Here is a 17,103-nt window from a genome sequence, read left to right as displayed (position 1 = left end):
AGAGATAGGGCTGATAATAGTTCTGACCATCCCTCACCATTCCATCTTATTAGATGCTCACACAGGACGATGCCCTTGGGTAACAATTTGTTCTTGATTGCGAACTTGATTCCTTTGCAATCTAATCTGGCAGCACTGATCTTTCTGGAGAAGGATGCTGTACATCTCTGTGTGGGTACAGAAGGGATACTGTTTCTTACTCTTGGGGGCCTGGGACGGAGAGATCAGACCTCCCTCCAGGAAGCTATCCTTTAGTGTGAAATGCACATCTCCACTACCTGTGAGGTCTGGCGGACAGGTGGCTGGTTGCCTTCACTGAGATGTCTCAATTAGTTCAGCTCAGGAGAAAAACCAAAAACCAAACAAATGAAAATCCCCAAACCCAAAGGCAGAAAAGGAGGCAACCTACAGAAACCCCACAGAACACAGCGACATCAAGTGCCGAAAGCTGGAAAGCATCCTCTGCTTCCAGCATCTCAAATCTTTTTGTGCGGTCAGAGTGCCTGAGAAGTCGCTTCAGTTGTGTCCAATTCTTTGCAGCTCCATGGACCTGAGCTCACCAGGCTCCTCTGTTCATGGGATTCTCCAGGCAAAGAACATTGGAGTAGGTTGCCATGCCCTTCTCCAGGGGATCTTCCCAACCCAGGGGTCGAACCTGCGTCTCTTACGTCTTCTGCACTGGCAGGCAAGTTCTTTATCACTAGCGCCACCTGGGAAGCCCCATGGTTAGAGGGCAGTAGGTGAAATGAGAGCAGGGAAACTTGCACCCTCTGCCGTGTGGCTTGTGGAAAATCCAGAGTGGAATGTTTGCTGAGGATGACCTATTTGGAGCTGCACCAGCCACTTCTGAAACACTGCTTTCTGGATTTCAGTCTGAAGCACAGTGAGATCCAAATCTGGGGGCGGAGGCTGGGCTCCCAGGGAGGACAGCCTACTTCCCGGCATCAAGTTCTTTCAGGAACTGGGACCTGCCTCTTAGAACCCCTTCCAGCAAAGACTGCTCCTGCACCTTTGAAACTCACCTGGGCAGTTCCTCCCCAATCAGTGTGTAGGGCTGGGCGGCAGGACTTGGTTAGGGATTAGGTGGGTATTTATTTGAAAGCATTAAAAAAAAAAAAAAATCTGTGACCGGACAAACATAGCCCCAGATGAAGTGATTTTGTTTCAACTCTATTCTGGAAACAGTGGGTAGAGCAGAGGTGGCCCGGAGGCTGCTCTGACCAACAATTCATCCCGGGGCTCCAAGACACACAGCCAGGGTCACAGAGTGGACTTTTTATGGGGACAGAATGAGACAAGAGGTTCTACTGCCCAGCTCAGATTCCTTCTGGAAGCTTCTCACGAAGTAGGATAGAAACTGCCCCCAAGTGAAACAATTCAAAGAAAATGATCGATACTTTCTCATCTCATTTCCTGACATAGCGGTCTTCACAATGATTAAAAATCTAGGTTAAAGATGGGAAGTCCTGTCTGCCCTCTGTCCCCTAGAACATCTGTGGCAAATGATGGAGTCCCAAGGAGTGACCAAGACGTGCCATTTTGCTCAAGTATTTGGGCTTCTCAGGTGGCTCAGTGGTAAAAAGAAAAGAAAAAAACCTGCCTGCCAACGCAGGAGATGTTAGAGATGTGGGTTCCATCCCTGGGTTGGGAAGATCCCCTGGAGAAGGGAATGGCAACCCACTCCAGTATGCTTGCCTGGGAAATCCCACAGACAGAGAAGCCTGACTGGCTACAGTCCATGGGGTCGCAAAAGAGCTGGACACGAAGTGACTTAGCACACAGCACATTTAGGCAACAGTTAGTTGGTACATTTGTGTCCATGGGTAGGGGGAGGGGGAAACGTAGCACAGTGGATGTGTGAACCTGGAAACAGCCGGTTAGAGGGTTCAAGCTTGTCAACAAGGGCCAGGGTGCTCTGTCCGCCCCTCTTCCAGCCTCCCAGGGTCACAGAGCCAGAAGTTCTGAGCAGGTAAGCAGATAGCATCTTCATTGACATGACGTACGGGTCTCCTCTCTGGCTCGGTGCCAGCCTCTCTCTCCTGCCCTGCACTCCGCACATGTCACTGGGGGTCTTTTGCTTAAAGGCCTGAGGGTTCCTATGGATACAAGCCTAGGGAAGCAGTCAGCACCTGTCAACCTAGGTTCCATCAGATGGTTGGTGAGACAAGCTCTTGGCTGGGAGAGGGTGTCAGGGACAGTTCTTGGAGTGGGGTGGGAGGTGGGCAAGCGAGGGACATGAGAAGGATGTCAGGAAGGGGGCTACTGGCCTCCCAACACCTGAAGAGCCCAGGTGAGAAGGAAGCTCGATGGGGAGCGAATGGAGGCCAGGGACCAATGTCCCTGACCACTGAGCACTACTCAGGAGGCCTGCCCGTGTAGACAGCTCACAGGGGCGCCAGAAGGCACACACTCCACCTCGCCCAGCACACATGAAAGTGAATTTCAACTGCACTTTGGGTTTAAGGCCAGAGACGTGGCAAGAGCCTTCCAGGAAGCCACCCTCCATCTCTGGAGGGTACTCTGGGCTCCGTCAAGGAGTTCTCTGTCCTCAGCTCTGTCCTCAGAGGCAGAAGTCTTTGGCCTAAATCCTGGCTCCTCCCCAACCACCTGTGTGTCCAGGGCCGAGGATCTGGAGCCTCAGTCTACATCAACCTGCCTCTATCAGGTACATACATACGTGCCAGGCATGGACTATGTGGGCCCAGGAAGGCTGGTGATGAGTCCACAGGTGAGTAAATTCAGCATTTCCTCTTTCTAGGCATCAACAAAGAATTCACCAGGGACTTCCTGTGGGTTCAGTGGTTGGTAATCTGCTTGCCAATGCAGGGGACACAAGTTCAACCCCTGGTCCGGGAAGATCTCACATGCCTTGGGACAGCTGAGCCTGCGGACCACAACTACTGGGCCAGGGCTCTAGAGCCTCTGCTCTGCAACAAGAGAGGCCACTGCAATGAGAAGCCCGGCCCTGTAGCGAAAAGCAACCCCCGCTCATCGCAAACAGAGAAAACCCGCCCGCAGCAATGAAGACACAGTGCAGCCAAAATTAAATAGACATAAAAATATATACACATTAAAAAAACCCCAATAGAATCAGACAATGCTCCTCAAATTAGTCAGCCCTACAGAAATAATAGGACTTTTCATGGTAATGGACCCAAGTCAGGTTTCCTATATATTAATAGTTCCTCAAAGTATGAGCAGGTATTAGATTAAAATAAAACTGATGTTAACTGATGTCATCCCTTCTACCCTTTACATATTGCTCTTACTCTGTGCCTGCGTGGGGAAGTTGCGTGGGGTGGCCTGTATATTAATTATGCTTCTGTATTTGATGTTTTGAATTTGGGGGCCGGGCTGAGCTAGAGGGACTGCTCCTCTCAGGGTCAGACAACTCCTAGAGATAGTAAACCACTCACTTCTGGTGTACTTTTCAGATGCAAACCAACCCATGTAGTGCTCACACACCCCAAACATCTCCATCTCGCTCTCACACTCTGAGCCACTCTCCACCTGCCCAAATCACACCAGGACCAGGCAATGGGGACAGCCCTTAACCCCAAGTTGTTGTTCAGTTGCTCAGTCATGTCCAGCTCTTTTGTGACCCCCAAGGACTATAGCCCACCAGGCTCCTCTGTCCATAGAATTTAGCAGGCAAGAATACTAGAGTGGGTTGTCATTTCCTTCTCCAAGGGAGATTCCCAACCCGGGGATCAAACCCTCATCTCCTGCACTGGCAGGCAGACTCTTCCCTGCTGAGCCACCAGGGAAGCCCTTACCCCCCAAAGCCTGCTGAATTATTCACACCAGCCAAGCCCAAGCTCTGCCTCACGTGTTCTTTTCCACAGAAACCAGCTAGAGGCCCTCATCCACATCTCATCCACCCGCTCTGCTCCTGGCCTGCCCTGGAGCTTCTCGTGGTGTGCAGGTCTAGGGATCTGTGAGTATAAACCTGTTCCTTTATCACAGTCCTTTCCATGTCTGTGTGTCTGCATTTGACTTAAGTCTAAGGCACTCTTAAACATCCTGGTACCTAGACATCCGGGACACCTGATGTGCACAGGAACAAACACTATGGGCCTACAGGATGCCAGATGCCAGGGAGAGGCCTGCGTTTGTATTTAAATGTGCAGTTTCCAGCTAGATTTGTAGTGAGCAGCAAAGCACTGAGGTTAAGAATATGAGTTCTGGGTTAGATTTGCTCTGCATGTGGATCCCATGTGTCCCTGCTGTGCGCTTGAGACTTAACTCTTTTATGTATTAATTTCCTCCTCTGTTAAGACAGAATAATGCCATATATCTGGAGAAACCTATAATTTGAAAAGGTACATACACCCCAGCCTTCCCTGGTGGCTAAGTGGTAAAGAATCTGCCTGCCAATGCAGGAAACACAGGTTCAATCAATCCCTGATCCGAGAAGATCCCACATGACATGAAGCAACTAAGCCCGCGCGCCACAACTATTGGGCCTGCACTCGAGAGCCTGGGAGCTGCAATCACTGAGCCCACATGCCACGTCTACTGATGTCTGCCCTAGAGCCCATGCTCCGCAACAAAGAGAAGCCACTGCAATGAGAGGCCTGTGTATCACAACAAGAGAGCGGCCCGCACTTGCTGCAACCAGAGAAAAACCTGTGCAGCAATGAATACCCAGCACAGCCAAAAAAAAAAAACTACTCAGCCATAAAAAGAGTAAAATAACGCCATTTGCAGCAACATGGATGGACCTGGAGATTATCACACTAAGTGAACTAAGTCAAGGACAAACTGGAGCCAATTATACAGAGTGAAGTAAGCCAGAAAGAAAAACACCAATACAGTATACTAACACATATATATGGAATTTAGAAAGATGGCAATGATGACCCTGTATGCGAGACAGCAAAAGAGACACAGATGTGTATAGCGGACTTTTGGACTCAGAGGGAGAGGGAGAGGGTGGGATGATTTGGGAGAATGGCATTGAAACGTATACTATCACGTAAGAATCGAATCGCCAGTCTATGTCCGATGCAGGATACAGCATGCTTGGGGCTGGTGCACGGGGATGACCCAGAGAGATGTTATGGGGAGGGAGATGGGAGGGGGGTTCATGTTTGGGAACGCATGTACACCCGTGGTGGATTCATGTCAATGTATGGCAAAACCAATACAGTATTGTAAAGTAAAATAAAGTAAAAATTAAAATTAAAAAAAAGACAAATATCAAATAAGATCACTCATCTGTGGAATCTAAAAAGGAAAAGATACACATGAATTTATTTACAAAACAGAAACAGACTCACTGAGTTAGAAAACAAACTTATGGTTACCAAAGGGGAAACCTGGTGGTGGGGAGGAATAAATTAGGAATTTGAGATTAACATATACACACTATTGCATATAAAAGAGATAACCAACAAGGACCTACTGTATAGCACAAAAAATAATACTCAGTATTTTGTAATAATCTATAAGGGAAAGGAATCTGAAAAAGAATATATATATATATATATATATATATATATATATATATATATATATGTATTCATATATAGGGATTCCCTGGTGACTCAGATGATAAAGAATCTTCCTGAAATGTGAGAGACTTGGGTTCAGTCCCTGGGTTGGGAAGATACCCTGCAGAAGGGAATAGCTACCCATCTCAGTATTCTTGCCTGGAGAATTCCATGGACAGAGGAGCCTGGTGAGCTATACAGTGCATGGGATTCCAAAGAGCTGGACACGACTGAGCGACTAACACTTTCACTTTTAATATTCATATATATATATGTATACACACACATATCTAATACACATATGCACATTTATATGTGTGTTCAGTCCCTCAATTGTGTTTGACTCTATGCAACCCCATGGCCCACCGGGCTCTTCTGTCCATGGGATTTCCCAGGCAAGAATACTGGAGTGGGTTGCCATTTCTTCCTCCAGGGGATCTTTCTGACCCAGGGATCCAACCTGCATCTCTTGTACCCCCTGCATTGGCAGGAGGATTTTCTTTACCACTAGCACCACCTGGGATGTACATATATATACACATATGTATTACTGAGTCACTGTGCTGTACATCTGAAACTAACATCACATTGTAAATCAACTATTCTTCAATTTAAAAAAAATATAGAATGCCATGAGGATAATCTCAAGAGACTGCTGGCAGGATTCAGTGAGTCGACCAGCGTCAGGACTGAGCCCGGGGCCTGGTGCTAAGGAAAACTTCCTCAGGTGAGCTGTGTTATTATTCCATTATTTCATGTTTATTGAGAAGTAAACCTACAGAACCAAATTTGAATGACTTCTTACAGTAAGCCTTACTTGAGAGATAAAAAATGGCTAGATGTTGGTGATCACATAGGGTTCCATCTCAGAAATTCACTCGTCTGACATATTTTGCTGTTTTAATCCGAGTGAGAATTAGACTTCAGCTTTTCCACAATTACATTTGGAGACTCTTTTCAAGAAAGATCCCCTAACTTTGGTTTGTTTAGCAGGCTCTGGAAAGACAGGCTGGTTTTAGATTCTTGGTTTAAAATTTTCCACTTCTTATGCTGTGTGTTTTTAGCAGTAACAGTTTCAAAAAAAATCACACATGATTTCCACACATTGTTTCAGGCAAACAAACATTGTCTCAACTTGAAAATAAAACCTTGTTGGTTAAAAAAAAAGAAAAGTCTCAGGTATTCTCAATGAAGCCAGGCTACTTCCCTGAAACCCTCTAAAATGTGATAAATGACAGGAAGCTTCAAAGCAGTATTCAGTAGCATCTTAATGAGAGTTGTGGAAATGTAAATTCACAGGATAACACTGCTCACCAGCCAATCACAACCTGGTACCCTTCATTCAGCATGTGCGCTGTTGTCATGGAGACAGGCGGGAGCAGCATCCCACAATTTCCATAGTCTTGGCACTCTGGGGGCCCATCCTTGCACGCAGCCAATGGGGATAAGCTGCTACCCCAGCAGGTGGCATGATGGCCACTGTATACATTTTAAGCAACATCCAAGCCAACACTTACATTAATTCAAGGACAGAGTTGCCTGGAAGAGCTCCGTAAGCAAGAGGACTGTCATTAAAATTCCTATGCAGGGCAGCAATGGAGATGTACACATAGAGAACAGACTTACGGACAAGGGTTAGGGGTGGAAGGAGAGGGTAAGATGAATGGAGAAAGTAGCATGGAAGCATGTGTTAACTTGCTTCAGTCATGTCCGACCCTTAAGACCTCATGAACAGGGGTTCCAGACAGGTTCCTCTGGAGAAGGAAGCATAGAAGCATATACTATCAAATGTAAAATAGATAGCCAATGGAGATTTGCTGTGTGACTCAGGGAAGTGAAACTAGGGCTCTGTAACATACTAGAGGGGTGGGAAAAGGTGGGAGGAAGGAGGGAGGTTCAAGAGGGAGGGGACATATGTACACCTATGGCTAATTCATGTTGATGTATGGCAGAAATCAAGCCAATATTGTAAAGCACCTATCCTTCAATAAAAATAAATAAAATTTAAAAATTCCTATGCAAACATTGGACTTTCGGATTACAACGGGACAGTCTCTCCAGGTCAAAGTCCCTTTGTATAAGAACCCCAAGGCTCTTTTCCTTCTGCTCAGTCCCAGCCCCACACTCAGGTCTCCTGAACTGGAATCTTCCAGCGACACCCAGGGAATTTGCACAGTAACAAGCTCCCTTGCCCAGGGAACCATGGGCACCAGGCTGGCACCAAATTGACTTTGTCATGGGGCACCTCTTGGGTCAGTTTCTTTACGTAGTTGTGTGGTTCACTACGCTTGTATCCCATGTGGTTCAGGAAAGCCTCTCTGATGAGTCAGGTTAGACGTGGGCAAGCCTTGGCTTCACCCTGATTTGCCCAGATTTAGGGGTTCTCTGGAGCTTTCCTGGTGGCTCAGATGGTAAAGAACTCATCTGCAATTAAGGAGACCTGGGTTCGATTCCTGGTTCGGGAAGATCCCCTGGAGAAGGGAATGGCAACCCACCCCAGTATTCTTGCCTGGAGAATCCTATGGACCAAGGAGGCTGGAGGGCTACAATCCATAACATTGCAAACAGACACGACTGAGCAACACACACACACACCACACCCCCCCCCCCCACACCCCACACCCACCACACATAACCCACACCCACCACACACACACACCCACTCCCACACACACCCCCACACCCACACCCACCCACACATGGGAAGGCTGACCTGCTACCACTCCCAAAAACTCAAACACCCCGAGCCCTGGGAATGGGGGAGCTTCTCAGAAGGGCCCCAAATCGGCCATGGAACCCATCATCCAGGAATTGGCCCTGAATGCTGGGCCTGGAGGATTATGCTGTTTAGCAAATCGTTGCAGCCTTTTAAGCAAATCCTGTATGTTTATGCAAATAACATATAACAGGGATCTTCTGAGGCTGGAGGAGACATCCTAGAGAGCCCAGCTTCTACTGGAAACTCTGGGACTAACTCGATGGGGGTGATGGACTTGACCATGGGTCAGAGCCAACAGTAAGCAAAGTGGCACAAGTCAGGGGGTCATCAGTCCCCGTCACCCACCTGCCCACCCCTCCTTCCCATCGCCCCTCATCTTTCTGTATTTGTTTCCACGTGCTTTCTCCTTCCCTCTGCTCTCTTTTCACCATTTCCTATCAACACTGCTTTCTATTTTTTCCCCCATCTTTGCTGTTTTATGAAATGCTAGAGCTTTCAAAATTAGGTGTTTTGTGTCGGGTTTTGAGGACTGGCCACCCTGAGCCAGGCTCCTCAGTGGGGGTTGTGTCCTGGAGCTTGTGTTTCTGAATCTCTGGTATCAGGCCTGTGTTCTCATTTTAGGGTCAAAAGTAAAACAGAGGGTTTGAGTCTAACTGAGAGTTTGGACACAATGAGTTATCTGGGTAATTCCAGAAAGCACCATTTTACTGCTTGGCTTATGAGGTTTGATAATTGATCTAATGGAAGTGGGCGGCTCCTTATAAAAGGACCACGTCCAGATTGAACACGAGGCCCCTGTGAAAAGTTAGTCACTCAGTCATGTCTGACTCTTGGCGACCCCACAGACTGTAGCCTGCTAGGGCTCCTCTGTTCATAGGAATTCCCAGGCAAGAATACTAGGGTGGATAGCCATTCCCTTTTCCAGGGGATCTTTCCAACCCAGAGATCGAACAAAGTCTCCCACTTTGCAGGCAGATTCTTTACCCTCTGAGACACCAGGGAATCCCTGAAGGCCCATGGCTGAAGCTATGAAAACAGGCTCTAGGCACTTCTGTATAAAGGAGGATAAAAATGCAGACACCAAGCTTACGCATCCTTGTGTCCCAGCGAAGCCCTATTTGGCTGTGTGTAGGCTGAGCCTGTTCTTTATTAACTGCTGTTTGTTTCTCGCAGCACAGAACTATTCCATTAGCCCGAAAATAAATAAATGAATAATATGCCTTTTGGCGGCACTTAGTGCGCTGGCATAAACAGGTGTGGGGGTGTGTTCTTCCCGAATGGGAGATACCCATTTACGAGCAACAAAAGCACATCTTTGGAACACAGAAATCCACGTGCAAATGTGGAAGGCACATCTTCTCCCTGCTCCCCCAACAGCGATACTCTTGCCCCCCTGGGCAGGTCCCCGCAATTGTATGACAATGAATGCTTACCATTGTTGTAAGAGCGAAAATTTCCTACAAATTTTATGTATTCATAAGTTGGAAATTCCTTTGGGTTCAAGCTGCCTCTGAGAAGATGGCAATAAAACTCTAAATCGTTGTCAGCTGGGCGGTTAAAGGAAAAAAAAGGAGAGAAAGGGAATAAAAGCATCATGCCAATGATTCTAGACTAAACAAGCGGCATCTTGGGAAACTCACAGGGTTTGGTCAACATGTAGCCAGGCTAGTTGTCTCCTTACAGCCGATTTTCGGACATGGTTTTATAACCTTGGCAACATCGGTTTTGCCGCCCCATAGTTTATAGATACTTTGCATCCCGCAGTCGGAGCCAATTAGTCTTAATTTAATCACAGATGTCTGCAGTTGGTTCTGTCGGCATTGATTAGTTCTGGTCGTTTTCATATGGTATATTACAATAAAGCTGCTCACATAGAGCTGCTCTCTTTAATTTAATCTTTCCACTTGGCTTTGAAGGAAAATCAGATGTACAACAGGACAAATTATTCATGGAAAAGGAACTAAGGCTTGAATAAGTATAAGGCACTGTTGCTATCATCATCAAAGAACGCGCTTCATTAAGTGACCAGGCCAGCTTTCTATCCGAGTTGCTGATTTTGATAAAAACTTTAAAATTCCGCAAAATCTGCAAATGTATATAAATAATCAGATGTGGCCTCAGAAGAGAGTTTTGACCTAATTATTCAGTTTTTAGTTGGTTACTTAGTATCATACAAATCTAGTTTTCTAGCGTCCTCCAAAATAAACAGATTATTCAGTGGTTTTTGTATCCTTTATTACTAAAAGGCTCTCATGTGAAAAAAAGGTAATCTCTTGTTATCACATGCAAAACAAAGTTATTATTCTAAAGCTCTGTGGTTTTCAAAATTTCCACATAGAAGTTTAATGTCTTACGTATTCCAAACTCCGGTTTTAGCTTTCAACCTAAAATATACCTCTAAGGATCTCGGATATGTTCTGAGTCACAAGGAAAATTATTTTTAAAATTAGTCCTCCCTTCTTAATTCATTCTAACTTCCTTTCTCCCATCCAAGTGCTAACTAAACCCAACCCTGCTTACCTTCTGAGACCAGATTAGATCGGGCGCCTTAAGGGTGGTATGACTGTAGACTCTTAACATTCCTTTCTAATATAAGATCCTTATCTTTCTCTCTCATAAAACCAGTGAAGTGAAACTTACATTTTAAGTATTCTGGGGAAGGGGCGTCCGTCATAAGCATATGGGAAGAGAGCATTTTATAGACTTCCGAGTGTTCTTGCTCTGGAAGGAAATTTAACAAATTCTGATCCATGACATCCGACTGGAAGAGAAAAGAACAAAGGTACACAGTCCATGAAAATGTAAAACAAAAGCAAGAGCAGAAGCTGAACCTTCTTGACGACTCAGAACTGACTTCTGAAATGAGAAGTTCCAGATCTGATTCTCTGTGGAGACTCTGCGGTCATGAATTGTCATAGAGAAGGCTTTACTCGCTCAAATGCAAACACGCTATTGCCCACGGGCCCGAGAAAGAATTCAGACTTAGGCCAGACAAACATGAAGAGGAGCCTTGTGTGCAGAGACTCCCAGGTTCTAGCTGGGGCCATGTGGCTGCCGTGGAGCTCCAGCACGAGGCCAGCCACTCCTGTGAAGCACCTTGAGGAGCGCAGCGTTCCTCCTCTGACCTTCAGGCCAGCAAACAGCTGTCTCCTCAAAGGCAGCTAATCTAAGGAATTGTACTTTTTCTTCTGGGGACCTGGACACCCGTAGACACAAACCCAATAGAGCCTGGACCCAGTGCTGTCCACTAGAGTGGTCTGTGATGATGTAACTGGTCTGTAACCTGCACTGGCCACTAGGGAAGCCACGAGCCACATGGCTTCTGAGCACTTGAAATGGGGCTAGTGTGACTGAAGACATATATATGTATATATATATATTTTGTAGCCACCCCTTGGGAGCTTAGTTCCCCAATCAGGGGTTGAACTGGGGTTCTGGCAATGAAAGTACAAAGTCCTAACTACTGGACCACCAGGCAACTCCCCCAAAGACAGAATTTTTAATTGTGTTTAATTATTCTAATTGAAATTTAAATAACCCCATGTGGTCAGAGCACACGGGGTGATTTTAAATTTATGGTGGCTAGTGGTAAAGAATCTGCCTGCCAATCAATGCAGGGATTTAAGAGACCCAGGTTTGATCCCTGGGTTGGGAAAATCCCCTGGAGGAGGGCATGGCAACCCACTCCCGTATTCTTGCCTGAACAATCTCATGGACAGAGAAGCCTGGCGGGCTACAGTCCATAGGGTCGCAGAGTTGGACATGACTGAGGTGGCTTAGCACAGCACAGCGTGTGGCCAGTACAGGTGGGAGACCACGGGGGAGAGAGAGGAGACAGGAGTGCCTCCATCCCTCGCTAAACTCATCCCTGCCTACAGCGTCAAGCACGGGCTGTACACACTCTCACGTTTGTACAGGCAGGCAGCTCGCTCTCGGAGTCCTGGCTTAACCTTCCAGCTGCCTCCCAGGTGCCCTTGGGGACCCCGGGTCCACACACGTCCCCAGTGCGATATCCTCCCCCACGTGTTTCCTCTCCCCATGTGCAGTGCTGCTAGGCAGTCACCTGCCCACACCCGACACCCAGCTGGCATCTCTGACCTCTCCCTATCACCTTCACATCCAATGTCCAAATGCTGTGAGATTTTCCTCCCTCAAATTCTCTCAGATCCAAGAGACTGTCTTACTGAGTGAAGTAAGTCAGACAGAGAAGGAGAAATATCCTATGACATCCCTTATAGGAGGAATCTTCAATGAAACGATACAATGAAGTTACTTACAAAACAGAAAGAGACTCACAGATTGAGAGAATGAACTTGTGGTTGCCGGAAGGATGTGGGGAAGGGATGGTTAGGCAGTTTGGGAAGAACAGATACACACGGCTATATTTTAAACGGATAACCAGCAAGGGCCTACAGTGCAGCACAGGGAACTCTGCTCAGTGTTGTGTGGCAGCCTGGATGGGAGGGGAGTTTGGGGGAGAATGGATGCATGTATGTGTATGGCTGAGCCCCTTGACTTTGCACCTGAAACTATCACAACATTGTTAATCGGCTATACCCCAATACAAAGTAAAAAGTTAATAAAGTTTCTGTAAGATCCACTCCTTTCTTTCTCTATGGCCTCCGCCCTCTTCCAGACCATCATCTCTGGCGAATGGTCAGACTGGTCTTCCCACATCAACTTCTGTCCTCTGCCCAATTTGTACTCTGCCAGCAGCTTTGTATCAGATCAAGTCACCATCTTGCTTAAATCCTTTCGTTGGCTTCTGACTGTCCGACTGCTCCTGGGACAAGCCCGAATACCTTGACTCACTCATAAGGCTCCGCTCAGCACACCCTCCGCCCCTAGACCTCCAGCCCCGCAAACTGTCCTTTCTCCAGGCTGCCAGCTGCGCTCGTCCTCCGGGACTCCGCTCAACAGGCTGGAACATTCCGCACCCTCTCTTGGTGCTCATTAACTCCCACGCATCCTTCGGGTCCGGGCTCTGAAGTCATCTCCCCTGAGAAAATGCCCGTGACAGCCCCGCACTCTCAACAGGACCCGCATCTCACCCTTGCTCCTCTGGCCACTGTATCCGTGTCATCTGTACCCACCGGGGAAGGCTGCATCTTTGTTGTTTTCAGTTGTTCAGTTGCGTCCAGCTCTTTGCGACCCCACAGACTGCAGCACACCAGGCCTCCCTGTCCATCGCCAACTCCCAGAGCTTGCTCAAACTCATGTCCACTGGGTCAGTGACACCATCCAACCATCTCTGCCTCTGCCTCCTCCTTCTCCTCCTGTCCTCAGCCTTTCTCAGCATCAGGGTCTTTTCCAATGAATTGGCTCTTCGCATCAGGTGGTATTGGAGCTTCAGCTTCAGCATCAGTCCTTCCAATGAATATTCAGGGTTGATTTCCTTTAGGATGGACTGGTTGGATCTCCTTGCTGTCCAAGGGACTCTCAAGAGTCTTCTCCAGCACCACAGTTCAAAAGCATCAACTCTTTGGTGTTCAGCGTTCTTTATGGTCCAACTCTCACATCTGTACATGACTACTGGAAAGACCATAGCTTTGACTATACCAACTTTTGTTGGCACACCTTTGACCAGGGGGTAAGGCCTAGGGGGCGGGGGGAGAGGCAGGTGGGAGCCCCCGAGGTGGGATGTGAGCACGGCTCTGCCCTCCAAGCTGCAGTTTGCTCCACTGAAGAATGAGGAGGCTGTGAGGTGAGAGGAGCGGATTTGAGTCCACTGCTGGTACCAGAGCACACGGCAGGTGCCAGGCAGAATGGTGGCTTGTTAATCAAGCAGGACACAACCCTAAGTTTTCTCCTTCTTTCAAGAAATGACGTGGGTTCTCTGCCTGCCTCACCTGCACCCCTGACATTGGATGGTGCTTGGCCTTCAAGAAAAGCATGGTGATGAACGGAAAGAACCATGTGGCTAGCACCGTGACAGAAATAACAAGGTGCCTAGAGGATGCTGAGCATGGGGTGGAGTCCATAATGATGGGGTAGGGGATCTTCCAGGACAGTTTTCAGGGGGAGGGATCTTCATGGTAGAGGGAGTGTCTGGAGACAATATGCTGTCCACCAGGCTGTCTGGGTGCCCCAGGCAGGGGTCCAGGCCCAAATAGAAGTGGGGATGGGGGCCCTGATGGCCCAGCAAGGGAGAGGAGAGCGGGGAGAGGAAAGGGGAAGGGCAGTGGGGTCTGGCCTTAGCATCGCTGGGGGCGTCAGGGCTGCGCCTGTGTGCTAGGGCATCCACTGGGGGACATGGACAAAGGTGGGCAGGACTTTGCTTTTATTTCAGATCCTCTAGTGGCTGCAGGAGGGAGGGAGCACAGAAGCCAGGTGGTTGTAACAGGTCCAGGGAAGGGGAGACTCGGAGGAAGGGGCCGAGTCCAGAGGGCTCAATTGACAATGTCTTCGTCCACCCGCCCACCACCGACTCAGGATGCCGTGTTCTGGTCCTTTCTTCCAGCAGCACAGCAACGTAGGCAAGTCCCTCCCCGCCTGCAGCCTGGGCTCCAGGGCTGGAGGACAGGCTTGGTAGCCACTGAAGGGCAGGGGTGGAGGGAGGGACTCCGAGGTCTCCCGGGCTCCCACATAGAGGCTCCTGCTTTCATCTCTCTGCAACCACAGTACTCACTGTGCCATCATCTTCTCTGTCTGGCTTTCTCCGAGTCCCTTCTGATGTTCTTGATTCTATTTTAAGCCCACTCCCTTTAGTTTTTTGGAACATGACTCATGCTCACAGATGACAGTACTCTTTCTTCTTAAAGACATCCTGGATCCTTGAAAACAGTGACTACGTCACTGCGCGGTCTTTCCTTGGAGGGCCGGTTGGAAGCCCACACTCCCGATGGTGGGGTGGCAGGGTGCAAGGTAGGGGGCTGCCTGGCCTTGTGGTTCATATGGGGGATGACTGGCAGGTCAGAGGGCTGTGGGGTCACCTCAGGACACAGGTCGTGCACAGGACAAAGATGAATGCTGGAGGCAGGAGGGAGAAGTAAGCCGTGGCAGGAGGGGTTGTGAGGATGAAGAGTTGACACACGAGCAGAACTCAGAACACGCTCGGCACAGAGCGAGCTCTTTCTGGGTCTTTGCTGTTCTATGCCTATTATGCAATTTCTATGTGCTGGAAACCAACACAAACAATGATAATTTGAGAACTTAAACACTAGTGCTCACAGGAGAGTAAATTACCCCTGCAACTGTACTGTCCCTTGAATGCGTGGAGTGAGCTCTGTTTATTAAAACTGCCGCAATTCCAGAGATGAGGGAGGGGAGGTGCCATCCCACAGCTGAATCACATGATCTGGAACACCATTTACGTGTTACAGATGGAAGGTTCTTGATGCCAACTTGCCGCTATGCCCTTGGCTACCTTATCAACAACCTGCCCTTCAGGAACAGAATGCAGACGTAGAGAATGGGCATGTGGACACGGTGGGGGAAGGAAAGGGGACAGGCTGAGAGAGCAGCATCGACACATACATGCTACCACGCGGAAACCCGCCCTGAGCACGCACTGCAAGGGCTGACGCTGCAGCCCCAGTACTCTGACCGCCTGACGCAAAGAGCCAACTCATGGCAAAAGACCCTGATGTTGGGAAAGACTGAGGGCAGAGGAGAAGGGAATGACAGAGGACGAGGTGGTTGGGTGGCATCATCGACTCAACGGACATGAGTCTGAGCAAACTCTTGGGGGATCATGAAGGACAGGGAAGCCTGGTGTGCTACAGTCCATGGGGTTGCAAAGAGCTGGACACAACCGAGTGATAAAACAAAAATGTGTAAAATAGATACCTAATGGGAAGCTGCTGTGTAACACAGCAAGCGCAGCCTGGTGGCTCTTTGATGACCTAGACGCGTGGGATGGGGGGCGGGGTGTGGGGAGGCTCAAGAGGGAGGGGATGTGTATATACATATAGCTGATTCATTTCATCATACAGAAGAAACTATTGCAACACTGTAAAGCAAAGTATTGCTGTTGTTGTTTAGTTGTCAAGTCACGTCCAACTGTTTGCAACCCTGGGGACTGTAGCCAGCCAGGCCCCTCTGTCCATGGGATTCTCCAGGCAAGAATACTGGAGTAGGTTGCCATTTGCTTCTCCAGGGGATCTTCCCCACCCAGGGATCAAACCTGCCTTTCTCCTGCATTGGCAGGCGGATTCTTTACCCCCAGGCCACCAGGGAAAGCAATTATACTCCAATTAAAATAAATTAAAAAACAAAACACAACAATATAAGAATGGTGCCCTTTTCGGGGCTTCACTTTAAAAGCCTGCCATGAATTCCCAACAGCACTTCTCCTACGTTGTCTCCTAGGCCCCGTGAGAGCCTGCGGAGGATGTGACAGACAGAAAGCGTAGTCCTCTGTCTCTGAGCCGACAGCTGCACCAGCAAAGTTAAGTGAGCACAGAAGTGCACAGGCTGGCCATCTGGGCTGGAAACAGGCTGTGTGGACACCCCGCTCAGGATGTGCCCAAGAAGCCCCAGCGGTTCTGGCTGGAGGTCTGTGACAGCTGTGGTGAGAAGGAGGTTTTGGTGAAAAAGAAGCCTCATGTTGAGCAGAGGCAGGACTAGGCTCAGAAAGCAGCCAGGGGCTCGGTCTCCAGGAGGACCGTGGCGTGGGAGGCATGTGTGCTCAGTCGCTCATTGTGTCTGACTCTTTGCGACCCCACAGCCTGTAGCCTGCCAGGCTCCTTTGTCCGTGGGATTTCCCAGGCAAGAATACTGAAGTGGGTTGCCATTTCCTTCTCCACATGGGATGATGTGTGATCTTATTTGATTCAGTTCAGATTCAGAATCACCAAAGAATTGATGCTTTTGAACTGTGGTGTTGGAGAAGACTCTTGAGAGTCCCTTGGACTGCAAGGAGATCCAACCAGTCCATCCTAAAGGAGA

General features: G+C 48.5%; 1 protein-coding gene across 1 annotated transcript in view; it reads right to left on the bottom strand.

Annotated features, from left to right (window-relative positions):
• Nucleotides 1-17,103, bottom strand: part of NPAS2 (neuronal PAS domain protein 2) — a 100,644-nt gene that overhangs the window by 50,889 nt on the left and 32,652 nt on the right. The window contains exons 5-6 of the mRNA XM_052648228.1: nt 10,855-10,975; nt 9,648-9,761 (exon numbers count right to left, since the gene is read on the bottom strand). Coding sequence (XP_052504188.1) covers nt 9,648-9,761; nt 10,855-10,975 — 235 coding nt within the window. The remainder of the gene's footprint in view (nt 1-9,647; nt 9,762-10,854; nt 10,976-17,103) is intronic.

The sequence above is a fragment of the Budorcas taxicolor genome, chromosome 11, assembly GCF_023091745.1.
Source record: "Budorcas taxicolor isolate Tak-1 chromosome 11, Takin1.1, whole genome shotgun sequence".
Taxonomy (NCBI): domain Eukaryota; kingdom Metazoa; phylum Chordata; class Mammalia; order Artiodactyla; family Bovidae; genus Budorcas; species Budorcas taxicolor.
The sequence above is the reverse complement of the archived record's forward strand: the minus strand, read 5'-3'. Positions and strand labels throughout refer to the sequence as shown.